The 27749-nt window shown below is 45.9% G+C and overlaps 1 protein-coding gene across 5 annotated transcripts; it reads right to left on the reverse strand.

The window, feature by feature from the left end:
• Window positions 1–1160: 1160 nt before the first annotated feature.
• LOC140723178 (uncharacterized) lies at window positions 1161–27096 on the reverse strand. 5 transcript variants are annotated; one of them, XM_073037790.1, is made up of 5 exons: window positions 26958–27096; window positions 25859–25970; window positions 24621–24814; window positions 21425–21592; window positions 1161–3894 (listed from the first exon to the last, which is right to left on the reverse strand). In XM_073037790.1, exon 5 carries the CDS (start codon window positions 3402–3404, stop codon window positions 1803–1805), a length of 1602 nt encoding a protein of 533 aa, XP_072893891.1. In that variant the 5' UTR covers window positions 3405–3894; window positions 21425–21592; window positions 24621–24814; window positions 25859–25970; window positions 26958–27096; the 3' UTR covers window positions 1161–1802. The 5 variants fall into 5 exon arrangements, with proteins under 5 accessions (XP_072893891.1, XP_072893893.1, XP_072893890.1 ...); XM_073037792.1 differs by lacking the exon at window positions 25859–25970 and having other exon boundaries at window positions 24621–24740; XM_073037789.1 differs by lacking the exon at window positions 25859–25970.
• Window positions 27097–27749: the final 653 nt, after the last annotated feature.

Genomic DNA, 27749 nt, shown 5'->3' on the forward strand with positions numbered 1-27749 from the left:
GAAGATAGAGGAAGAGGGAGAAAGAGAGAAGGGGAAGTGGGAGAGGAAGAGATAGAGAAAGAGGGGGAGGGAGGTTTGGAGGGAGGAGAGAACAGGCTGAGTGGTGGTTGTGAAAAAGAGGGAGAGAGAATCGAGAGACTAGGAGTGTTAGTGAGCAAGACTGAGGAGAGCTGGCAGGGACGTGTTAGAGGTGAGAAACAGAGGGGAGAGAGATGGTGGCAACAACCAGTGAGGGGAGAGAATTGCGGGAAGAGTGAGATGGATGTGGGTAAGAAATAAACGGGGAGCAAGTGAGGGGCAGAAAGAGGCATGGGAGATAATGACGGAGGAGAGAGATTGGAGGGAATATGAGAGGGAAGAGAGATGGGGAGTTAAGCTGGGATAGAAACCAGGGATTGAGACAGGGGAGATATACGAGGGAAAGGGACATATTGATCAGTGAGAGAGAAACTGACAGGGATCGAAAAGGGCCACTCATTTTAAATGGAGACATATGGAAATTTCTAAAATTCTAAATCTTCCATGTAAATTCCTTTAGTATTAGTGAAGTGTCTATCTAGCTGAGTGTAGGCGGCTGACTGGGTACATTTTAGGTGGAGATAGAGGGGGATAGACACAGAAGCATAGATCAGTCATGGCCATGTTGAATAAACATAATATCATAAGACTTCCTCTTTCTTATGAATTGATTTCCCTGTAGTCTGAGGGTGTACCCCTGGTCCTGGGCTATGCATTATGGGAAACACCCTCTCTATCTTGGCTTTACAGTAGTCAGGAAACCCGCCCATAATTCTAAACTCCAGCGGGAACAGCACAGAGACATCATATACCATGAGCTGTGGTCTTGTTAAGCAGTTTCAGCTGCAGCACCTTGTTCAGAACCATCTGAAAATCCAAACAAACAACACCCACCACCTTTCTTATTTCACCAAAAAATTCCAAGAGATCTGTCTGGGAAGAGGAAAACCATGCTGTTTTGGCCATAAAGGGGAGGATTTAAAAGGACTGTCATGGAACAGAATCACTGGCAGGGTCCAGCTGGCTAGAGTTGACTCTCTACTGTACACTAGGTGTGTTATAAATTCACTTCAGTACCAGAGACAGAGTTTAAAATAAACTGATTTATTTGTTTCATATTCAGAATATTAAACACCAGTCCCATTAAAGGTGAAAGAAGAAACTACTCCCATTCCCAGTGACCAGGGTGCAGAACTGGGTGTGGTGAGCAGCAGCAATAATTGCAGAGTTCAGCACCGACAGTCACTCTCGAAATTGCATTCAGCAACGGTGATGGACAAATATCCAGCATGCAGCTCATTGAAACTTTCTCCCCAGTGTGAACCCGATAATGTGTCACATGTGTAACATGCTGCAAGGTTTCACTGCTCATGTAATGGCCTCTCTGCAATGTTTCACTGCTGAGGTAATGGTTTCTCTGCAGCATCAATGTTCAGGTTAAGACTAGAGATAACAGGGTTTTGGAGTGCGGGGCTATCCAATGAGAGAAACATTCTTTCTTGTGAGTCTGGAAGAGAGAATTTGTGGTCTTTCGCTAGGGAGAGATGAGAAGACGTGAATGGAGAGAGAGGGCCCTTTTTCTTTGTTTACTTTACTAACCCTATAATCAAAGTAAGAATTATAAAGCTCAATCGTTTAATCGCATATTGTGTACTGTTTGTAATTTCGGGGAACTTATTTGTAACAGGGGACACATCACACAGCATCCACCCAAACGAGATTTCACAAGTTTGGCCGGGCTGGGGGCTATCACCCTTACATTAAGCTGCTAGCCGAAGCAAGAGTTACATACGCCTAGATGACTGAGTGAATCGCTTCCCAAGGTCTGAGCAGGTGATCAGCCTCCACCCACTGTGAACTCGTTGGTGTCTCTGTAGTTGAGATGACCAAGTGAATCCCTTCCCGCAGTCTGGGCAGGTGAACGGCTTCTCCCCAGTGTGAACTCTCTGATGTACCCTCAGTTGGGATGAGCAAGTGAATCCCTTCCCACAGTCTGAGCAGGTGAACGGCCGCTCACCAGTGTGAACTCTCTGATGTACGTTCAGTTGAGATGACTGAGTGAATCCCTTCCCGCAGTCTGAGCAGGTGAACGGCCTCTCGCCAGTGTGACCTCGCTGATGTACCCTCAGTTGGGATGAGTAAGGGAATCCCTTCCCACAGTCTGAGCAGGTGAATGGCCTCTCGCCAGTGTGAACTCGCTGATGTACTTTCAGTTCAGATGACTGAGTGAATCTCTTCCCACAGTCTGAGCAGGTGAACGGCCTCTCGCCAGTGTGACCTCGCTGATGTACCCTCAGTTGGGATGAGTAAGGGAATCCCTTCCCACAGTCTGAGCAGGTGAATGGCCTCTCTCCAGTGTGAACTCGTTGATGTACCTTCAGTTCGGATGAGCAGGGGAATCCCTTCCCACAGTCTGAGCAGGTGAACGGCCGCTCCCTTATGTGAACTCGTTGGTGAGCCATCAGGTACGACGACCGAATGAATCCCTTCCCACAGTCTGAACAGGTGAATGGCCTCTCACCAGTGTGAACTTGCTGATGTGACTTCAGGTTAGATGAGCAAATGAATCCCTTCCCACAGTCCGAGCAGGTGAATGGCCGCTCCCCGGTGTGAACTCGCTGGTGTTTCATTAGGGAGGATGACTGAGTGAATCCTGTCCCACAGTATGAGCAGGTGAATGGCCTCTCTCCAGTGTGAACTCTCTGATGTACCTTCAGTTGAGATGACCGAGTGAATCCCTTCCCACAGTCTGAGCAGGAGAACGGCTTCTCCCCAGTGTGAACTAGCTGGTGTACCATTAGGTCAGATGACCGAGTGAATCCCTTTCCACAGTCTGAGCAGGTGAACGGCTTCTCTCCAGTGTGAACTCGCTGATGTATCTTCAGTTGAGATGACTGAGTGAATCCCTTCCCACAGTCTGAGCAGGTGAATGGCCTCTCCCCAGTGTGAACTCTCTGATGTACCCTCAGTTGGGATGAGCAAGTGAATCCCTTCCCACAGTCTGAGCAGGTGAATGGCCTCTCCCCAGTGTGAACTCTCTGATGTACCTTCAGATGGGATGAGCAAGTGAATCGCTTCCCACAGTCTGAGCAGGTGAATGGCCTCTCGCCAGTGTGAACTCGCTGATGTACCTTCAGTTCAGATGACTGAGTAAATCCCTTCCCACAGTCTGAGCAGGTGAACGGCCTCTCTCCAGTGTGAACTCGCTGATGTATTTTCAGTTTAGATGAGCAAGTGAATCCCTTCCCACAGTCTGAGCAGGTGAACGGCCTCTGCCCACTGTGAACTCGCTGGTGTACCTTCAGATGGGATGACTGAGTGAATCCCTTCCCACAGTCCGAGCAGTTGAACAGCCTCTCCCCAGTGTGAACTCGCAGATGAGCCATTAGGTCAGATGGGCAAGTGAATCCCCTCCCACAGTCCGAGCAGGTGAATGGCCTGTCCCCAGTGTGAACTCACTGGTGAGCCATTATGTCAGATGACCAAGTGGATTTTTCCCCACAATTTCAGCAGATGACCAGCCTCTGCCCAGTGTGAACCGACTGGTGTGTCCACAGGTGGGAAGACCGACTGGATCCCTTCTCTCACACAGAACAGGTGAATAGCCTTGTCCCAGTATGAACTTGCTGATGTACCTTCAGTTGAGACGACCAACTGAACCCATTCCCACAGTCTGGGCAGGTGAATGGGTTCCCCCATGTAAAATAACGGGTGTAGAAGTCAGTCAGATGATCGAGTGAATCCCTCCCCACAGTCTGAACAGGAAGGAAGATGAAGTGAATCCCTTGCTCCACTTCGTAAATATCTGGTCAGAGACAGCAAAACTGGCGTGATCTGCTTGAGATTCCAGTCGACAAATTCCTCATCATTTTCAACCTGTAAAAAGATTTACTAAATCCATCAATGGGTGTAGGACAACATTTCAGATGAGATCACTTGACTCGTCAAGGTGTGATATGGCTTCACACCGTTACAGTAAAGTTCAACCCAAGTTGGAGAGAGCAGTCATCTTCTAACTGGGCACAGTGCTAGTATCTGGAATGACCATCAAATTCTCTGATGCTCCTCCTGTCTCTATGAGAATGGGGCATTTCTGCCGTCTCCAATCTGTGACCTGGCTCATTTTGACTCTCTCCATTGGTATTATTCCCTGTTCCCACTGAGCAGCATGGGTGCCTGGCCCCACAGTAACTGAAACACTCTCTACGCACCCACCACTCTCTGTGTAAAAAAACTAACCCCTGACATCCCCTCAGTATCTATTTCCAAGCACCTTAAAACTACGCCCCTTGTGTTAGCCACTTTAGACCTGGGGGAAAAAGCCTCTGGCTATCCACACGATCAATGCCCCTCATCATCTTTTCACCTAAAATATGCTCTAAACATAAACAAGGGAATCATACATTGCTTTGAGGTTTTGTTAGAAGTATACAAAATTATTAGGGTACAGATAGGGTAAATGCAAGCAGCATTTTCCACTGAGGTTGGGTGGGATGATAACCAGAGGATCATGGGTAAGTGGCGAAGGTGAAAATTTAATAGCAGCGTGTAGAAAAGCTCTTCACTGAAATAGTTGTGAGAGTGTGGAATGAGATGTCAGCATGAGTGATGAATATGAGCTCAGTTTCACCATTTTAAAGAAGTTTGGATGGGAGCCTGGATGGTAGGGGTATGGAGGGTGATGGTCCCAGTGCAGGTAGTTGCATTATACAGCTTAAATGTTTTTTCAGCATTGACTAGATTGGCCAAATAGCCTGTTTCCTTACTGAGCTTCTCCACGTTTCTGTGACAGAGAAGCTGGACAAACTTGTTTGGAAGGGGAAAGGTAGGAGTGACAACGGAGCAGCAATGGCTGGAGTTTCTGGGAGCAATTCGGGAGCTGAGTGATCGATACATCCCAAAGAAGTGGAAGCATTGGAAAGGCAGGAGGACACAACTGTGGCTAAAATGAGAAGCCAAAGCCAACATAAAAGCCCAAGAGAGGGCAAACAAAAGAGCAAAAACTATTGGGAAGCTTTTGGAAACCAACAGAAGATGAGTAAAAAAAGTCAGATGAGTTCAGTACATGGAATCATGATATTATAGTCATTTAATGAGTCTTGGTAGCACCCAACAGTCTGAGGCATTTAGAGGAACAAAATATCCGGGGCCTCAATATCTCTTAAAAACCCAGGTTCCCTGCACCAGTTACCTTTCAACCTTTATTTTGTCAGGCATGTACAAACTCCACACCCTCAAAATTTCATTTCTGAAGGCCTCCCACTTACCAAGTACTCCTTTGCCAGAAAACAGCCTGTCCCAAACCACACTTGCCAGATCCTTTCTGATACCACAAAATTGACCTTTCTCCAATTTAGAATCTCAACCCGTGATCCAGATCTCTCTTTTTGCATATTTACTTTGAATCTCATAGCATTATGATCCCTAATTGCTATCACCAGCCCTGGATCATTTCCTAACAGCTTATTGCACACTTCTATGTCGGGAATCCTATGTACTGATTAAGGGCACATTTGACAAACTCTACCCCATCTAGTCCTTTTATAGTATGGGAGTCACAGACAATATCTGGAAAGTTAAAAGCACTTGCTGAATCAACCTTTGTTTCTTGTCATGGTCTGCGATCTCTCTGGAAATTTGTTCCTCTAAATCCCTCAGACTGTTGGGTGCAACCAAGTCCCAATAATGGCTACAATATCATAATTCCCTGTCATCAGCTTATCTGGCTTTCCTACGATGCTTCTTGCATTGTGATAAATGCAGCTCAGCACATTCATACCATGCTTGACCATTTGATTGCTGACTCTTATCTGAGGTCTGAGCAACATCTGACTGGTGTCAAGAAAACAACCTTTCCCTGATTGTCACAAAAACAAAGGAGCTGATTGTGGATTACAGGAGGAATGGAGAAAGGCTAGCCCCTATTGATATCAATGGATCTGGGGTCGAGAGGGTGAACAGCTTTAAGATCCTCAGCACAAACATCAACAAGGATCTCACATGGTCTGTACAAACCGGATGTATTGTGAAAAGAGCACAGGAGCCCCTTTTAAACCTCAGATGGTTGAAGAGGTTTGTTATGGGCCCCAAATCCTAAGAGCATTCTAGAGGGAGACAATTGAGAGCATCCTGACTGGCTGCATCACTGCCTGGTATGTGAACTGTACTTCCCTCAATCTCAGGAACCTGCAGAGAGTGGTGCAGACAGCCCTGCACATCTGTAGATGTGAACTTCCCATGATTAAGGGCATTTACAGAAACAGGTGTTTAAAAGGGGCACAAAGGATATTGGGGACCCAATTCACCACAACCACAAACTGTTCCTGCTGCTACCATCCAGGAAACAGTACCGCAGCAAAAGGATTAATAGGCTTCAGGATGGCATCTTCTCCCAGGCCTTCAGACTGATTAATTCATGCTGATAGAATTGCATTTTTGCTTTATTGACTGTCCTATGTACAAACTATTTATTAGAAATTACTATAACTTACACATTGCACATTTAGACGGAGATGTAACGTAAAGATTTCTACTCGTCATGTATATGAAGGACTCCGAGCTGATCCAGAATTCATCCATTTCAAGATCCAACTCCTTAAGTGCAGGGTTACAAGCTGCAGCTGGATGCACATCTTGTAGTTGAGGGCATCAGGGACACTGGAGGTCTCCCCACCTTCCCACCAATGTCCCCTCTAATTTGTAATGATCAGTGGGCACATAAATCATGTACTGTACATTTTTTTCCAAGTGACAACATGTGCAGAGTGAACTTTATATAGAGGTATTCATTTTAACAGCTAGCAAATCACTGTCGATAACAACTTTGATCTCCTTTGGGTTTGATCAAGTTCATCTGCTCTCTCACACAAACTATATAGCAGGCCTGTAATGGGTAATGAAGGATTTTCTCACCAAAGCTCTTGCATATTGTCCATAAGTGGTTTGTTTGCTAAATTACGCTTTAAAAAGTCAGAGTTCCAAATATCACTCCACTTCTTCCCACTTCTAAATTCTCCAGCAACTTTTGCATCACCACAATACACACAGGGAACACCAGTTTCTATAATGGACACAAATATTTCCCATGAACCCTCCTGAGGAATTAAGGATATATAAAAAAAAACCATTTTGAACCTATGTAATCTCTGGCTAAAGGAATATTTGGGACTGAATAGGAATTTTTGAACTGAAGTAAACTCTGTGTTCAGCGGTTTGCTAAGACAGGCTCATTACCAGTTCTCTGCGGCTTGCAGAGAGACTCACTGAGAGCTGATAACATTATGCATTGCTCCCTCATTAGCTGATAACATTATACATTGTACCCTCGTTTGAGTGAAGGGAGGAGGACTCGCTGATAAGGGCCAGAATGAACATGTCTGTAATTAAGTCAGAGCCTTACAAAGGGAATAATTGATAAGGACTGGACAGTACATCCATCTGTAATTAGAACCTTCATTTAGCAAACTCTCTTATCTACGTAATTTAGTTTTGCACCAACAGATTTGGTGGGCATACCAGTTCTAATAACACCTTGCAATAGTAATGTCTGGGGCTTACTTTGTATAAATGTCTGGGTTCATGTATAAATACACGGCTGTAACCTGACTAAGTCAGTCCACTTGTCAGATGGTGGCAGTGCTTACGTGCCTTCCCTTTGACAACTGGGTCTCAAACTCCTACAGGAGAATGCACAATAAACTGTGGTGACGATAAGAAGCTGGTCTCGTGTTTTATTCAGATTCAACTTTAACATTTGGCGTCACGAACAGGATCCCAATATAGGGAGTGCCAAGCCGACGGGCTGAGTAAGCGGCTGGACCACTCTGGGGACTGCAGAGACCGACCAGGCACCCAATAGCTATTTTACATTTTGTCGCTCTCCGTTAGTTCCTTTCGATGTATGGTCCCTCGTCCAACCCTGATCGCATACCTTGACAGGATCGGGAAAGAATCCGTTTGGGGACTTGTATAAGGTAGGCAAAATTTTACTAAGTGGGCAGGAGGCGGTTCCAGGTAAATTTCACTAAGTGGACAGGAGGCAGGAGGTGCCAGCCGGGTAAATATATCTGATTGTTAATTGAGCGGGAGGCTTTGTGCTGGGTATATTATTTGGTGCACATGGGTCAATTGCAGTCGATTGATATGAGTGGGCCAGGAGCAGCCCTACACAACGTGCAAGAGTTTTCCAGACAAGGAAAAAGATTTGCGCATGTTGAGTACAGCGCTGAATAAGAAATTGGGGAACAAAATGTGGCCACTGCGGAGGAACCAGGGATATTACCTCATGAGAACAAGCAGTAAATTTGATGTGGGAAAAAAACTGTGGAAAGAAGTGGAAATTGTTGAAAAGGGAATGGAAGGAAAAGGCAGATGGAAAGTGGAACAGTACATTATTAGCAAGTTGGAGGAATAATGCATGTGACAAAGGGAGAGAGGTATGTACTGCAGGAAGAACACCAAAGTTTGGGAGACGCTAAAAGTGGAGCGTGAATGGGTGGATAGATGCAGCAAGCAGGAGCAGGGAAAACAACGTAAGCAAACCAAGGCTGGCCTAGATAGGAGAGCAGGGCAGGAACATCAGTCTGAAGTTCGAACTGATAGGGAAACAAGGGATCCCAAACCCATGTCTGGCATACTGACCCTGTTTGAGGACAGTGACCGTGATGAGCAGTGGGCACCCACCGTAGCACCCCCCACCCAACTTACCAGGAGCCAAGTGCACCCAGTGCTCCCAAACCCCAATCCTCCCAGTACTCAGATACAGTGCCCGCTCAGGTAAAACAGTGGCGGCAGGGAAGGGGAGGTCCGTAAACCCTGAGATTCATTAAGAGAATACCGAGACAGGAAGGGAAGGATCCAATAGAACCCCAGAGTTAATGGCTCCACAAAGACATTGGCTCAATGGAAGAAGCGAGAGAGTGGTAGTGGAGGATTGCTACTCTGAGTGGAGGCCTGTGACGAGTGGAGGCCTGTGACTAGTGGTGTGCCACAGGGATCAGTGCTGGGTCCATTGTTATTTGTCATCTATATCAATGATCTGGATGATAATGTGGCAAATTGGATCAGCAAATTTGCCGATGATACAAAGATTGGAGGTGTAGTGGACAGTGAGGAAGGTTTTCAAAGCTTGCAGAGAGATTTGGACCAGTCGGAGGAACAGACTGATAAATGGCAGATGGAGTTTAATGCGGACAAGTGTGAGGTATTGCACCGGAAGGTCAAACCAAGGTAGAACATACAAGGTAAATGGTAGGACACTGAGGAGTGCGGTAGAACAGAGGGCTCTGGGAGTACAGATACATCATTCCCTAAAAGTGGCGTCACAAGTAGATAGGGTTGTAAAGAGACCTTTTGGTACATTAGCATTTATAAATCAAAGTACTGAGTATCAGAGTTGGAATGTAATGGTCAGGTTGTACAAGACATTGGTGAGATCGAATTTGGAGTACTGTGTGCAGTTTTGGTCACCTAATTACAGGAAGGATATTAATAAGGTTGAAAGAGTGCAGAGAAGGTTTACAAGGATGTTACCGGGACTTGAGAAACTGAGTTACAGAGAAAGGTTGAATAGGTTAGGACTTTATTCCCTGGAGTGTAGAAGAATGAGGGGAGATTTGATAGGGGTGTATAAAATTATGATAGGTATAGACAGAGTGAATGCTATCAGGCTTTTTCCACTGAGGCCAGAAGACAAAAAAAAAAACTAGAGGTCATGGGTTAAGGGTGAAAGGGGAAAAGTTTAAAGGGAACATGGGGGGGCTTCTTCAGGCAGAGAGTGGTGGGAGTGTGGAATGAGCTGCCAGATGAAGTGGTGAAAGTGGACTCACTTTTGACATTTAAGAAAAACTTGGTCAGGTATATGGATGAGAGGGGTTTGGAGGGATATGGCCCAGGTGCAGGTCAGTGGGACGAGGCAGAAAAATGGTTTGGCACAGCCAAGAAGGGCCAAAAGGCCTGTTTCTGTGCTGTAATGTTCTGTGGTTCTAAAGGCAATTGCCCACCGAATGCTGCCCAGTCCACCAGCAGCAGGAGGAGGGACAGTCCTCAGTGATTCCTGTGTATGCACCCTGGAAGCCTCAAGAAATGATAATGATCATGAATCAGGTCCCAGGTAGAAGAGAAAAACCAGCACAGTTTGCTCAGTGTGTCCGCAGTACTATACAAATGTTTAATGTGACCCTGCAAGATTTATTCGGTCTCTGCTGCATGATTCTCTCAGCTGATGAGGGGTGGAAACGGAAGGCAGAACTGAGATACCAAACCTATCAGGAGTTACAGGTGGGAAAGCATAATGAGAATGAACAGACAGACCAAATTATTCAATCCTTGGAAAGGGCTTTCCAGCAACCTGTAGACATCACTGAAGTTCTTGAATGCAAACCTAAGCCTGGGGAATTGGGACCAGACTATCGGGAGCAGTTTGTGGCCTGCTACGGCACTGGGAATCCACCCCACCCCCAGTTTAAAGCCTTACCACTCCAATACTTACCAACTAAGTTATCCACCATGATTAAAACAAATAATATGGATTGGCCTGACAATGACCGAAATCGAATGCGACAAGCTTTGACATATTATTGGGACCCGACTTTCGAATCCCGATCAAACCCAAAGGGAACTAACATTAAAGGTGAATATGTTCAGCAGCAAAGAAAGATGCGAGCGGGCTATATCTGGGGATCCGAAATGGGAACAAAAACCTACCAAGGGACAGGTGGGGACAGCAACCTGTTTAGAAATTGACAATCAATGATGCTTCCTACCGTGAGTACCACCCCTCAGGAAGAGCCCAGTGTAATATTGCAAGTTGCTGGAATTCCTGTTCCGTTTATGATTGATATGGGGGCAACCACAACCACTCTCGATCAGGAAATAGTATCGGAAAAGGGAAAACAGCTATCAGACAATCACTCAGTTTGGGTTTGAATGAACGGAATGTACGTATCCACGTACCCGGCCACTGCAGGTGGAATTCCAGGGGACCCAGTGTGAGGTTTCATTTACAGTCACCACTAGTCGGGGGTGTAATCTAGCAGAGAGAGATTTGCTCTGTCCGTTGGAAGTCGAGATTCTCTGTGTGGACAAGGATATCACCCTGGGACTAGTGAACAACCGACAGCTTCCCCAGTTACTGACACCACCCCTCCTCCCCCCCCCCCCCAGTGGTGGGCACTTAATCTGGACTCCACTGTGTTTGAACCCCTTCTGCCAGCGGCCGACCCTCATATGACTCTGTGCTATGACCCTCCGGGGTGCTCAACTGAGGAAAGCCAGTATTATGTCCCCCTCGAGGGACAGAAGTTCCCGGTCACGGTGATTGGAGAACTTAAAGGAAAAGAGGGCAGTGCATTTCTGGCCGAAGTTCCAGATTTCCTTTGACGACAGACAGGACTGGTTGTTCCCCATACTACCTTCAGGGTTTGCCCCGGGTTCAAACCAAAGACCCTAGGGTTCTTTGCCTACACGCTGATGAAACAAGCCTCTAGCAACGAGGGAGACTGGCAAAACTTGGTCGCGGGACAACTCCAATACTGGAAGGACTTTGAGTTGAAGATGGCACATCTGGTAAGACAACCTTTTAATATTGACCAAGATGTTGTACCCCATCTCTGGGCAATTTCAGGCCACGAGATCGGCCACACCGACTGCCCCAGTCCGGATCACTGCGGAAGAAGGACAGACTCTCCCATCCATTCCGCAATACCCCCTCAAGCCCAACGCAACTCCATATAAGGATGGAGGCTCTTTTGTGGATCCAGCAGGGAAACAATATTCTGGCTATGCGATAGTAACTGACAGTGAAGTAATTGAGCAGGCCTCTTTTGAAGCAGCTGTCTCGTCCAGAAGGCTGAGTCGTTTGCTCTGACTTGTGCCTGTATCCTAGCAACAGATAAAAATGCGAACAATTACACGGACTCCCGTTATGCATTTGGAGTTGTACATGACTACCGGGCTCTCTGGGAACATGGGGATTCCTGACTTGCTCTGGCCACCCCATTAGTAATGCCACCTTTGTAAACAACTTACTCACCGCTCAACAGCTACCTCGAGTTTTGGCTATTATTAAATGTACGGCCCACACCCGCATGGCCAACCAGGTCACTAAACTCAATGCTTCAGCAGATGAGACAGCGAAAAGTGCTGCACAATCCTCGATAGTTGTCGTCTCCTCGGGTTCCCATCAAGCAATCCTCCGTGACTCAAGCAGAACGATTTTGCCAGACATGTGGGAGGTACGTACTTTTCAGGGGGAGTGCAAGCTGTAGTTCCAGGTGGGGTGCCAGAAAGACCCCGACCGAGGTTTCTGGATCACCCCAGCGGGACAGGTTTGTGTTCCTACACAGTTTTTACCTATATTGGTCGATTATGCACACACCTGGAAAAGGAGGGAATGGTTTTTAACCTGTACCCTGCACACCGGGTACGATTCCCTTGACCATTTTTGTGTCTACAAGTTGATGTTACTGAATTGCCTAGAGTATATTGCTATAGATACTGCTTAGTTATTATAGATGCATTTAACAGATGGATTGAAGCTATTCCAACTACCAATAATACTGTTATGACTGTTGTGAAGGAATTATTACGGGATATAATTCCCAGGTACGGCCTGCCAGAGATGCTGAGCTCTGACAATGGCTCACACTTTGTGGCGAAAGCAAGCGAAGGGGTGTGTAACAAACTAGCTATCAAGCAACATTTCCACTGTGTACACCACTCATGGGCCGCTGGCTTAGTGGAAAGTGTCAATGGCACTCTGAAGAGTAAATTGGCCAAACTAACAGCGGAGACTGGACTCACTTGGTTGAAGGTCCCACTGTTAGACCTATTCTACATGAGGGTCACCCCACAGGGGAAAACAGTGTTGTCACCAGCTGAAATCATTTATGGACGGCCCATGAGGACACCCTGTGGACCAAGACCTTGTGTAACATTGTTCCCAGAAAGTCTACCAGGTAAATTGGATATGCATACCCTCGGGGAAGAGATGGGGAAATACATATGCCAACTAAACAGAATTTTCCAAGCATTACATTCACAGGTACGACAGGCTTACAAGGAAGAGAACCACCCTGCAGAGAGGAGTGACTATCCCACCCAAGAACCTGGGAATTTTGTCCTGACCAAGAACTGCGATTGAGGGAAACTCGGACCTCGGTGGAGAGGACCATATTAGGTGTTACTGACCACTCCACGGCTCTGAGACTGAAGGGGCAATCTCGGTGGATACATTGAACAGACTACAAACGTGTTACTGAAGGAACAGAGTAGAAGGACTCTCTCGGACTAAAGGAAAAAGTATTGGTTGATTGTGGTGTGATGAACCTTTAGGTTTCTTGTCATTTTAAGAGAGATTGCCTGAGTGACGTCAGCCGCCGGCTTTCTCAGCTCCTGTTTGATTCTTACTGAGAGAGAGGGAGGAGTGGAACTATTTGACTCTGCAGCGTGTTTACACTTGCTCACAGCTTGCGTTTACATAGCTCGCAGTTTGTTTTATTTAAGCAAGGACAGTCAGAGACAGACAGTCAGATGGAGAGAAAGAAAGAAGATGGAAGGTTCGAAACAAAGGACCTAGTGGCCGAAGTTCGGTGTTTGAACTCTCCTGTGCCCACAAGGGTGGGTTGATTATTGATCCAGCAAATACCTGGAAAATACCTGAGGAGGAAGGTAAAGCTGCGCAAGCACGGGTGACGTCAGTGGTGAGCGCGGGCTTTAAAAAGCGACCCACTTTCAGGAGCGGGCAGCGGAGTGCGCAGGAGCAGAGTGCTGGGCTTTGGCTCAGCGGGCTTCGGCGCAAGAGGACTTCGACAAGAAGCCTGCTTTTCATTTATTCTGACTAATCTGGGATCAGGTAATGGGGGAGATGGTTAGAGCAGTGGTGTGCTCCGTATGCAGTATGTGGGAGGTCAGGGTCAACACAGTTGTCCCTGATGACCACACCTGCAATAGGTGCATCCAGCTGCAGCTCCTATCAGACCGAGTTAGGGAATTGGAGCAGGAGCTGGATGAACTACGGATCATTCGGGAGGCAGAGGCAGAGATAGATAAGAGTTATCGGGAGGTAGTCACACCGAAAAGACAGGAGGTAGGCAAATGGGTGACAGTCAAGAGAGGCAGGGGGAGCAGACAGAGAGAGAAGAGCACCCCTGTGGCCGTTCCCATCAAAAATAATTATACTGTTTTGGATACTGTTGGTGGGGATGACCTACCAGGAACAAGCTGCAGTGGTCCTGTCTCTGGCACTGAGGTTGGACCCGCGACTAGGAAGGGGAGGAGGGAAGAGAAGAGAGCAGTAGTGATAGGGGATTTATTAGTCAGCGGGGCGGACAGGAGATTTTGTGGGGAAGATTGGGAGTCTCGGATGGTATGTTGCTTCCCTGGTGCCGGGGTCCGAGACATCTCAGATCGGGTGCAGGTTATTCTCGAGAGGGAGGGCAAGGATCTAAATGTTGTGGTCCATGTAGGGACCAATGATATGGGTAAGATGAGTGAGGCGGTCCTGCGTAGGGAGTTCAGGGAGTTAGGTGCGAAGCTGAAGAGCAGGACCTCCAGGGTAACAATCTCAGGATTGCTACCTGTGCCACGTGTGAGTGAGGCAAGGAACAGGAGGATTATAAAAATTAATACATGGCTGAGAGGATGGTGCAGGAGGGAGGGCTTCAGGTTTATGGATAATTGGGCCTTGTTCCAGGGAAGGTGGGATCTGTTCCGAAGGGACGGTTTACACCAGAACTGGAGCGGTACTAACATTCTTGCAGGGAAGTTTGCTAGAGCTTCTTGGGGGGGTTTAAACTAAATTTGCAGGGGGTGGGGATCCAGAATGTGAGAGAGGATAGCGAGAGGATGAATAAAGGACAGGTGGGGATTACACGGTTCCAGAATATTAAGTGTGTCGTAGAGGAAGGTGGGGCGGAACAAGCGATAAGGAGGACTCGTGTAGAGAGGGATGGTCTGACTGAACATGGAGTTAAATGTGTTGCAAGAATAAGTAAATGTAGGAAGGACAACAAAACTCTAGGTGCGTATAGCCCGATGGGAGTTCGGGGAGCTGGGTTAAGCACAATAGGCAGCGATTCAAACAGAGAGAGGAGAAATGGGTTAAAAATTCTATACCTGAATGCACGAAGTGTCAGGAATAAGGCAGATGAGCTTGAAGCCCAGGTGCGAATGGGTAACTATGATGTTGTTGGCATAACGGAGACATGGCTGCAGGGAGATCAGACTTGGGAAATGAATGTACAAGGGTATACGTGCATGTGGCAAAGGTAATGTTGCAGTAGTTATGGGGGATTTCAACATGCAGGTGAACTGGGAGAATCAGGTTGGTGCTGGACCACAGGATAGGGAGTTTGTAGAGTGCCTACGGGATGCATTCTTGGAACAGCTTGTACCAGAGCCATCCAGGGACAAGACTATTCTGGATTTAATGTTATGTAATGAACAGGATTTGATAAGTGATCTCGCAGTAAAGGAGCCATTAGGAGGTAGTGATCACAATATGATAAGCCTTTATCTGCAATTTGAGAGGGATAAGGGCAGCTCGGAGGTGTCAGTGTTGCAGATGAACAGGGGAAACTATGGAGCCATGAGGGAGGAGCTGGCCAAAGTTGACTGGACGGATAGCCTAGCAGAAAAGACAGTGGAACAGCAATGGCGGGTATTCTTGGGAATAATGCATAAGGTGCAAAATCAGTTCATCCCCCAGAGAAGGAAGGATTCAAAGGGGGGAAAAGGGGCCTCAGTGGTTGACAAAGGAAGTCAGAGACTGCATAGCATTAAAAAAAAGGAAATATGACAGAGCTAAGGTGAGTGGGAGGACAGATGATTGGGAAGTTTTTAAGGAACAACAAAACTTAACTAAAAAGACAATACGGGGAGAAAAAATGAGGTATGAACGCAAGCTAGCCAGGAATATAAAGGAAGATAGCAAAAAGCTTTTTTAGGTATGTGAAGAGAAAGAAGATAGTTAAGAACAATGTTGGACACTTGAAGACTGAATTGGGTGAAATTGTTATGGAAAACAGAGAAATGGCAGAAGAATTTAATGAGTACTTTAGATCTGTTTTCACTAAGCAATCTCCCAAATGTATGGATGGGCCAAGGACATAGGGTAACAGAGGAAATGAAACAGATTGGCATTCGGAAGGAAATGGTGATGAGAAGACTGATGGGACTGAAGGCTGACAAATCCCCAGGTCCAGATGGTCTGCACCCTAGGGTACTAAAAAGGTGGCTCTGGAAATTGCGGATGCATTGGTAATCATTTTCCAATGTTCCTTAGATTCAGGATCAGTTCTTGAGGATTGGAGAATGGCTAATGTTATCCCACTTTTTAAGAAAGGAGCGAGGGAGAAAACGGAGAACTATCGACCTGTCAGCCTGACATCGGTGGTGGGAGAGATGCTAGAGTCCATTATTAAGGATGAAATAGTGGCATATCTAGATGGCAGTGATAGGATTGGGCCGAGCCAGCATGGATTTACCAAGGGTAAATCATGCTTGACTAATCTGTTGGAGTTTTTCGAGGATGTAACCAGGAAGTTAGACGGGGGAGATCCAGTGGATGTAGTGTACCTCGATTTTCAGAAGGCATTTGATAAGGTCCCACATAGAAGATTGGTGGGTAAAATCAAAGCTCAGGGCATCGGGGGGAAGGCATTGACATGGATAGAAAACTGGTTGGCAGATAGAAAGCAAAGGGTAGCGGTGAATGGGTGTTTCTCAGAATGACAGGTGGTGACTAGTGGGGTGCCACAGGGCTCGGTATTGGGACCACAGCTGTTTATAATTTACATCAACGATTTAGATGAAGGCATAGAGAATAGCATCAGCAAATGTGCTGATCATACTAAGCTGGGTGGCAGTGTTAGAATGTTAGGAGAATTCAGGGTGACTTGGATAGGCTGGGTGAGTGGGCAGATACTTGGCAGATGGCGTTTAATGTGAATAAGTGTGAGGTTATCCACTTTGGGAGTAAGAACAGGAAGGCAGATTATTATCTGAATGGTATAGAGTTGGGTAAGGGAGTAATACAAAGAGATCTCGGAGTCCTTGTTCATCAGTCACTGAAGGTGAATGAGCAAGCGCAGCAGGCAGTGAAGAAGGCTAATGGAATGTTGGCCTTTATTACAAAGGGAATTGAGTACAAGAGCAAGGAAATCCTCTTGCATTTGTACAGAGCCCTGGTGAGACCACACCTGGAGGATTGTGTACAGTTTTGGTCTCCAGGGTTAAGGAAGGACATCCTGGCTGTACAGGAAGTGCAGCGTAGATTCACGAGGTTAATTCCTGGGATGTCTGGACTGTCTTACGCAGAGAGGTTAGAGAGACTGGGCTTGTACACGCTGGAATTAAGGAGATTGAGAGGGGATCTGATTGAAACATATAAGATTATTAAGGGATTGGACAAGATAGAGGCAGGAAATATGTTCCAGATGCTGGGAGAGTCCAGTACCAGAGGGCATGGTTTGAGAATAAGGGAAAAACTTCTTCTCCTAGAGAGTTGGGGGTGGTCTGGAATGCATTGCCTCGGAAGGTAGTAGAGGCCAATTCTCCAGATGCTTTCAAGAAGGAGATAGATCGGTATCTTATGGATAGGGGAATCAAAGGATATGGGGAAAAGGCAGGAACTGGGAATTAGATAGATAGATAGATAGATACTTTATTCATCCCCATGGGGAAATTCAACATTTTTCCAATGTCCCATACACTTATTGTAGCAAAACTAATTACATACAGTTCTTAACTCAATATAAATATGCATCTAAAATCACCCTCTCAAAAAGCATTCATAAATAGCTTTTAGAAAGTTCTTAAATAGTTTACTAAGAAATACATTGAATGGTAACTTAAGCTCAGTCCTGACCCCGGCACTTTAACATATCCTACCCCTGGCGTTTGAATTGTAAAGCCGAATGGCATTGGGGAGTAATGATCTCTTCATCCTGTCTGAGGAGCTTTGCATCGATAGCAACCTGTCGCTGAAGCTGCTTCTCTGTCTCTGGATGGTGCTATGCAGAGGATGTTCAGGGTTTTCCATGATTGACCGTAGCTTACTCAGCGCCCTTCGCTCTGCTACCGATGTCATACTCTCCAGTTCTGTGCCCACGACAGAGCCCGCCTTCCTTACCAGCTTATTAAGACGTGAGGCGTCCCTCTTCTTAATGCTGCCTCCCCAACACGCCACCACAAAGAAGAGGGCGCTCTCCACAACTGACCTATAGAACATCTTCTTTGATAAGGAATTGATCATCCATGATCTCAAAATGGCGGTGCAGGCTCGAAGGGCTGAATAGTCTACTTCTGCGTCTATTGTCTATTGTCTGTTGAATGTGTGATTGTCACTTTGTTTGATCCACTGGAGTGGATCTTTACGTTTGGCAGTAACCTGTGAAGACCACTTGTGCTAACCCTTGCCTGGGGGTGGTAATTCACTTGTACAGGGTAGCCCGTGACAAACCACTGTTGGTGATAATTCCTATAATCCATATGGGGATTTTGATGGAATATCCCGTGGCTACCACTTCTGTTAACCCTTAACTGGATTCGGGTGTGTTATGTGGTAACCACTTATGAGAAAGGTATTCTGTGGAAATCACTGTCAGTTATACTTTGTGTGTTGGATCTGGATTGAGAGTACCTTGTGGAATCTACCTGTGTGTTAACCCTTGCCTGGGTGGTAGTTCCCTTTGAAGACGGTACCCCTGTTATCAGCTAGTTTTGGTGATAATTCATATGTGGATTTGGAACAAAGACGGATAAGATCTTCGGCGACTGTTATCCTGTTTTACCACCGTGGAACTTGTGGAATTGGAAGCAATTGCCTATTCTCGACATTCACCTTCAATTACAAATATCTCTCTCTCATCATTTATTCCGTGGATGAGCTGAACTTTCATACTTTACCATCTTAAGACTCTAAGCTTGGTATTCCTTAAGCTCAATGGTTTGGGAGTTATATTTACACATAAGTATACACATAACACTGTTAACCATAGAACACTACAGCACAGTACAGGCCCTTCAGCCCTCCATGTTGTGCCGACCCATATAATCCTTTAAAAAATGTACTAAATCCACACTACCACATAACCCTCTATTTTTCTTTCATCCATGTGCCTGTCCAAGAGGCTCTTAAATAGCCCTAATGTTATAGCCTCCACCACCATCCCTGGCAAGTCATTCCAGGCACCCACAACCCTCTGTGTAAAATAACTTACCACTGATGTCTCCCCTAGACTTCCCTCCCTTAATTTTGTACATATGCCCTCTGGTATTTGCTATTGCTGCCCTGGGAAACAGATACTGACTATCCACCCTGTCTATGCTTCTCATAATCTTGTAGACCTCTATCGTCCCCTCTCATTCTTCTACTCTCCAAAGAGAAAAGTCCCAGCTCTGCTAACCTTGATTCATATGACTTGTTCTCCAAACCAGGCAACATCCTGGTAAATCTCCTCTGCACCCTCTCCATAGCGTCCACATCCTTCCTATAATGAGTTGACCAGAATTAAACATTAAGAGCAGTCTCACCAGAGATTTGTAGAGTTGCAACATGACCTCTCTACTCTTGAACTCAATCCCCCTGTTAATGAAGCCTAGCATACCATAGGCCTTCTTAACCACCCTATCAACCTGTGCAGCAACCTTGAGGGATGTATGGATTTGAACCCCAAGATCCCTTTTGATTGTTTTGCTTAAGTTGTTATATTATAAGTAGATACAAATAAAGATAGTGGTGTTAACATCAAAACCAGACTCCATGTGTGGTCTATTGCTGCTGGTTCATTTAAATTGGTATGTAACAGTGGTGTTCGTGTTTATGTCTTTGAGAGGGATCACCCCAGCATCCGGGGTCCCCATGTTAACACATTTCTGTGTCTCTGTCACACCGATGCCAAACAGGTAGAACTAGGGGCCTGCTGGGTTTGTGCCAAAATTCCACAGCATAGTAAAACTATGACTCCAATGTCAGTAATCCCGCTCAACCAGAGTGAGGAACTCTCAGCCTAGGCTTTCACAAATGACACCCGGGGAAGAGAGATGCGGAACTGGGGTCCAGTCAGAGATGACTGTGACTGTCAGTGTTTTCAGGGATGGTATCTCAGGCTCCCACCAAACAGAACTTCCTATACTGGGAAACATGCATCCTGACCATACTTGCAGGTGCCCAGCAGCGGAGAGGAACAACTGAGACTGAGCGATTTTGGATGACCACTTTTCTCTCCTATGGAGTAGCCAAGAATCCACGAAAGATAATCAATTTGGCTACAGCACTTGAGCTGGCCACAATACTGCAGAGGCCCTGACAGAAACGCAGGCCCAAGTAACAGAAATATCCACTGAAATGAATGCAATCCAGCAAACAGTCGTACAGAATCGTATGGCTTTAGATTTTATCCTAGCTGAGAAAGGGGGAACCTGTGTTATTATTGACACAGAATGCTGCACCTATATCCCTGATGAGTCTACTAACATTACATCCCTCTCCAAGCACACTGCCAGGGAGATTGACAGCATCAAGAAAGTAGGGTAGGATTTACACAGGTTCACCGAAGGGTCGAAATGGTAGTATTTGAAGGCCTGTTTGGTAATATGTGAGGCATGATATTGCATTATGGCTTAATAGTTGTGCAGATCATTGTTATAATTACTGTTGTGCATTGTTTTTATTCATTGATAAGTCAATGCTGTACACTGTTGCTTTCTCTGTGAAAAAATTACGGCTTTGTTGATCATGTAATGATCAAAAGGAGGGAGTGGTAAAGTATGTAAAAGGGTTAACACTTCCTTAAACAATAGCCGCCTGTTCTTCTGAAAGAAATTGCTGATGATTAGCCAATGTACTAAGCCATACTGAGCCATATTTCTTCTTGAGGGTAGCTAGCTAGGGTTTCTGGATGTTTATCTGAATTGTGCACTCATGCGTAGAGATAGGACAGCTTCAGTCTGTTCTGTGTGTGTAAGCCATTATGACTATTTTGTAATTTATCTTTAATATAGTAAATAACTTTGGCTCCAGCCTGCCTTGTGTGGTGGGTATCTGGACAGATATATCTGTGGTGTAAGGGGAATTGTTAGTCAGTTAGTGGATTGGGCGGGAACAGTCATAGACTGTCCTGTTTGAGCGACTAACTGAGTAAGCCCCAGATGCTTGGAGTAAAGAGTTTGTAGTTATACGGTCTCTGAGTGACTTTTTCTAGATTCGACTTCCACAGAATGGGAGTGGTTTTAAAGGGCTGGGCTGCTGGAAGCACATTACCAGACCTGGAGTAATTGCAACTGGATCTGACAGAGGCATAACTGGTTCTTCTGGGCACATTCAGTCTCACTCCAACTGTTTCCTACCTTCCATTTACAGGTATGTAATGTCTAAAGGACCAGTGTTTGAGTAAATGAGACTCACCAAACTTTCTCTTGCCTGAATCACTGGATTCTCTGAGTCAGATGGGTTCTCTCCAGTTGATGCTCTCAATCCTCGGGCTGGTTCACTTGTTGATGTTCCACTGTCTTCAGTCGTGGTTTGCTTCCAGTTGGGGTTTTTCTTCCAATAAATCTCTCACTGCAGGTCTAACTTTAACATGATAGATAGAAGCACTTTAACAATAGAAAAGAGAACCAAACGTTTCTGCTTAATGTTACTAACAACAAAACTCACTGAAATTTAAACGTTGAAGGCAGATATAATGATCTGAGTGAACAATCTTTCATTGTCCCTCACAAGTCACAAAACGATATGGGATAAGAAGGAGCCATCATTCAGTCATGGTAAGACATAAGACACAGGAACAGAATTAGGTGATTCGATCCAGCTGGTCTGCCCCACCACTGGGCAGATGAAAACATGGCTGATTTTCATTCCAACACCATATTTGTAACCCTGAAACTACTTAGCAATCATGAGTATATTAATCTCTGTCATAAATATACCCAAATGGCAGCCTCAACCAACCTCTGCAGCAACAAATTACATAGATCAGACATCTTTTCAACAAAACAATAATTCTCAGTTTTAAAGGGAACAACTTTATTCTGAGACTGTGCTGCCAGATCACAGGCTCTCCATCTAATGGAAACATCCTCTCTGTGTCCACTGTATCCAGGCTTTACAGCATTCGGTAGGTTTACTTAACCATACATTCCCCAATCACCCCCACTGTCCCTCTGAACTCCATTGAGCACAGGTCCAGAACCATCAAATACTCCTCATACATAAAGCCAGTCATTCCTGAGATTACTCTTCTAAACCTCATTAGCAACAACTGTACTGAACACATTTCCAGGAAGAACAGACGGATTGGTACCAGGATTATGTTACAGGTAAAAGCTGTGTTTTCTTTACTGTTCTACTATCACAGAATGATCCATTTCCAGGTTAAAACAGGTCCATTTCAGGAAATATAAACCATTCCAGGGTGAGTGTAATAAAATGAAACTGGAATTACCAGAAACGCTCAGCAGGTAAGGAACAGCTGTGGGGAGAGGAACAGTCTTTACAATTCAGGTTAATAACATTTTGTCAGAATGACTTCAAAACATTTTCAGTTTTTAGTGCAGATCGCCAGCAACTTGACTTCCACCGAGTGACAGACTTGTGACAGTGGGGGGGGGGGGGGAGATTTCCAAACATAGATTGAACACAATACTCATGGTTTTTTTCTATTGTTGTAAACATGAAACAGCCCATTTACTCACAGCCTGTCCCTGTGAGAATGGAATGGGAACTAATCCTCTCCTCAGATTAGCAGTCATTGCTTCCAAAGGAACTCCAGTAACAAACGCTTGATCCCAACAAGAAATACTCATTCAAGATGTCATAATCCCAAGCAGCTCGATCCCCAGGTCCATTTTACCTGGATCAAAAACTGTGATATCCCAGGACCCATCCTCACAGAGTCACACAACTGAATCTGCCACTCACCGACCCTGAGATTCTCACACAATGTCCCTGCATCTCACACTGGGTAGTGCAATCAGGGATTTCCCTACAACCAATATCCAGCTGCTCAAAATTTCTGCTTCATTTCAGAAGGATGACCATCCAGCACCATCTGCAGAAGCACTAACCAATCTCAAAGCCAAAACACCGACAGTTCCATATGCTGGGAATGCCGATCATGGGATTATAGCCCAAGTACCAACTCTTCCAGTACTCTTTGCTGACAGTCACAGTTTGAAAACAATGCACAACAGAACTGGTACCTGATGACCCTCTGGCATTCCAGCTTACAAAAACCAATTTTGGAAATAACTCAGCAAGACCAAAGGTGCAAAAGAACATTTCACTATGAAGACAAGGGTTAGAAGAAAGTTTGCTGATATATAACATCGAGATTGTGGGATATAGGGTGGACCAAGTTTGCCCCAGATGCTTGATATACATCACTGAAGCTGGGGGAGAGAGAGACTGGACAGAGGTTGAACAAGATGGGCTGGGAATGAGCAGATGGAACCAGGTGGGAGAAGGGTTCAAGGACAATCACTGATGATCCTCCAGCAATACACAGATACTGAATGAATAGTACATACTACTGTATAAAATATTCTAAAATGACAAAGTTTAAACAAACAGCAAGAACTTTGCCACATATACTTTGACCCTCACCAAATTTTTATCAACACACCATAGAAAGTTTCCCATCCGGACACTTCATGCTCTGCATGGTAACAGCTCTGCCCATGACTGTGAGGAACAGCAGAGACCTTTGGATACTAAACAACATATTACAGAAACCATTCTCCCCTCAAGGAACTCTTTCTAGACTTCCTAGTCCCTTGGTAAAGCAGGCATTGAAATCAAAAATAGAAACATAGTATCATAGAAATTTTACAGCACAATACAGGCACTTCGGACCTCAAAGTTGTGCCAAACATGTCCCTACATTAATTGCTAGGCTTACCCATAGCCCTCCATTTTTCAAAGCTCCATGTACCTATCCAAAAGTCTCTTAAAAGACCCTATCGTATCCACCTCCACCACCGTTGCTGGCAGCCCATTCCAAGCACTCACCACTCTCTGAGCAAAAAACTTACCCCTGACATCTCCTCTATACCTACTCCCCAGCACCGTAAACCTGTGTCTTCTTGTGGCAACCATTTCAGCCCTGGGAAAATGCTTCTGACTATTCACACGATCCCCACAATCTGGGATGTTCTCCTTTTTCACCCACCCCAATCAGGGAGAAGACACAACAGCCATAAAGCTCAGGACAAATGCAAGGAGCCTCAGGAAGCGAGGCGAGTTGGGGGAAGTTAACAGGACTCAGTGGCCAACATCAGATCTCCCCAACACAACATGGAGGAAGCATCACCACCCATCTGGGAACTGTGTGCACACACCACATGATCTTACGTCACAAAGCAGAGGGTGGGGCAGATCTGCAGTAAACAGCCTCACGTGACCTGTCGGCAGGACTTCCATTTCAATTCTGCGGAAAAAGACAGCCTGGGCTCCTGGTTTGGATCATTCAATACAGATTCAGTGAAGCCGACATATTTTTGATGAGCCCAGATAATTGGAAAATAAATGCGTAACTCGCCCTCAGTTTGGGGCTCACGGCCAACATCGGATCTCCCCGCTCGGGATCGGTCTCAATACTCACCGATGGGAAAGTGATATCTTCAACCCACAGACCGTGATCCAGGAAGTGAGGATCCCTCCCGATCCCGCAGACGATCCACTTCAGCACTGAGCGGAAAGGAAATCACCATCCATCCGAAGACTGTGAGCATGTGCGCAATGATTGTTACATCATCCAGAGGGCGGGGCAGAAACAGACACGCAGATGCTGCCCATCTGCAGTTAAATGGGAGGGGCAAATGTGAACACATAACCGGTGGGGACTCCCAACCCAAGCAGAGCACCCCAACTAACCTCCCACTCTAGACATCTCACCTATCCCAGAAGTTCTGGGAGTCTCCCACATATTGACAGCGGCTCCCTGATGCCCAGAAATTATATATAATATCCAGGAAACGATCTTTTTGAGAGTGAGCCAGCAAGAGGGAGAGAGACATCCTGATTAGTCTCTCTTTGTGCTAAGTAGACCTATCAGTTTTCTCTGTGGGTGGGACCTCTCTCTCTCTTTTATTGTCCATCGGTTCTGTTCAGTGTCTCAACTAACCTTGAAGGACTGGTGCCAAACTACAAAAGTTTGCCAGTTGATTAGTTCTGACGGAAGCTGTCCAAAGTAAAATCTGTGAGCACAGGACAGTTGAGATTCAAAGAGCTCTGCCAATTGATGAAGCTGATTTTGGTGCTGACAAATTCTGATTGTGAAGTAGAAATTGCACTCAGAATGGCGTGTCACATTAAGGCAGAATTCAGAAGTCTGCTGTCTCACAAAACACTTGCGAATCTGATGTCTTGCAAAATTAACAATTTCATTAATACAGAATGCTGTGAGGTTAAAACTTCTGGCAAAATGCTCTAATTTGCCAAGCAAGCCACATCACAGTGTAAGGAATGTTTGCAAAATAGAAAAGCTCTTTGCATTAGTATTTAGTTATTAGCATTGAGACTGCCTACAAGATACTCTACAACGAATATATATATATATATATATATATATATATACACATACATATATACACACACATATACATATATGTGTGTGTGTGTGTGTGTGTGTGTGTGTAAATAGATTCAATATGTGATCTAATAAATTGTTGTGCTCTTTCATAATCAAATCTCCTGTATGCATACACACTTGGAGGTCGATGGGGGGAGGTGAGGACTTATGGGGTTGTGAGGGGTGGGGGTGGTGGTGCTACATCCCTGAAATTAGTTTTTGCAGGGTAGGATGTCTGCCACAAGCTTGCCCCTCACATCTCCTCTCACCTTAAATGTATTGGACATTTCAACCCCTAGGTAAAGATTTCGTATTTCACTCTATCTGTTCCTCTGGCAATCTTATAAACGTCCATCCAGTCTCACCCCAGCCAGCGCCGCTCTGGAGAAAACAAAACAAATTTGTCCAAACTCTCATTATAGCTCATGCCCTCTAATCCAGGCAGTATCCTGGTAAACCTCTTCCACACCCTCTCCAAAGCCCCGACATCCTTCCGAGAGTGGGGGCGCCCAGAACTGTATGAAACACTCCAGATGTGGTCTAACTAGTTTTATAAAGCTGCAACACAACTTCCCGACTTTTGAACTCAATGCTTCAAATAATAAAGACTATCATGCCATTTGCCTTCTTAACCACCCGATCAATCTGTGCAGATCTTTCAGGCAGCGATGAGTCTGAAGATCCCTCTGATCATCGACACTGCTCAGGGTTTTGCATTTAACAGAGTCCTGTCTCCCGACATTCCACTCACCGAGCTGCCAAGGGGATCATCACTAATCAAATCTCACTGCGCTTTCTCAAGTCCAGTAGAATTTGTTGCCAAGTGAGAAAGTACGGGTAGGTACAGGCACAGAGAAACACTGACGTGTAGCAGCATCACAGGCAAGTACATTCAGATAACACACGGAACATAAAATTGCAATTCTCTGTCAGTAACAATATAGAAACATGTTTAACGTCATCCTGCTAATCGGACCGGAACAACAGGGGCTGAGCGGCGGCTCATCTCAGACGGTTCGGTGTGAAGGTCTCACAACCCGGACCGACCCCGGCAGATTCTGTGAAGGAAGCGAGGCGAGGCCGCCAGTTCGGGAAAGTTCATCCCCTCCCCCTTCAGGTTTCACTGATCACCTTGTGTTTCCTTCTCCCTTCCCCACCCCCACCTTTTATTCTCCAGTCCTGCCGAAGGGTTTCGGCCGGTAACGTTAACTGTACTCTTTTCCTAGCTGCTACCCGGCCTGCTGAGTTCCCCCAGCATTTTGTACGTGTTGCTCGGAATTCCAGCATCTGCAGATTTTCTCTTGTTTGGGTTGGGGAAAGTTTACGGGACATCAGAACTCCGCTCTCGAGACCGGCTCCAGTACTCACCGAAGGGAAATTGTTGGTGTCGCCCGGCAGAGAATAATCCGTCCCCGGCTCCACGCCCCGAAGAGCAAAGACCCACTCCCGATTCCGATCCCTCCACCGACCCGCTTCCACAAAGAACGAGAGAAACACCGACCATCAAGGACTGAGCTTGCGCGATGTCGTCAGCGCGTCAAACGGGCGGAGCCTCGGAAACAAACCCGCAGATACTGCGGATACGCGGTAAAACGGGTTCAGGTGACGGTGGAGGGTCGCCCATGTGACCCAGTGACTCTGCTCCTCTTCCCTCACACTCTGCCCGACCCATGCTTCATTTCCCCACGTTAATTCATTATTTCCCACATTATTTCATGTTTACGTCAGATACATTTTTAATTTTCCCTCTATATCTTCCCCGTCCCCACCCCTCCACCCTACTGGTTACAGAGTTAGGCATTCCATTCCCACCCCAGACACAAAATTCAGACCCAAACCGGAAATATGCAGGTTTCACTTAAATCAGTTTTGTTTATAAACACTCATTTCTATTCACATTTCTCCAGAGCCTCACTGGACAGGAACTGAAACATCAAGTGAGAAACAGCACGAGGAGACAATTCAGCCCCTCTAACTAGCAACAAGATGGCGACTGATCTCCCATCTCAGCCATATCTTTCGGCCCGATCCTCGTTTCCTCGATTCCTTCAGTCCCCACACATCTGCCGGCCTCTGTTTTATGCGAGGAAGGTCACAGAGTCTTCACCGCCCTCTGTAGTGGGGATTTACAGACATTCATCACCCTCGGTGTAGAGACAT

This window comes from Hemitrygon akajei, unplaced genomic scaffold, assembly GCF_048418815.1.
Source record: "Hemitrygon akajei unplaced genomic scaffold, sHemAka1.3 Scf000103, whole genome shotgun sequence".
Lineage (NCBI taxonomy): Eukaryota > Metazoa > Chordata > Chondrichthyes > Myliobatiformes > Dasyatidae > Hemitrygon > Hemitrygon akajei.

Excerpts from the sequence above, each read along its gene's own strand:
- LOC140723178 (XM_073037793.1), bottom strand. The coding sequence starts at position 3,404 with ATGGCTCATCTGCGAGTTCACACTGGGGAGAGGCTGTTCAACTGCTCG.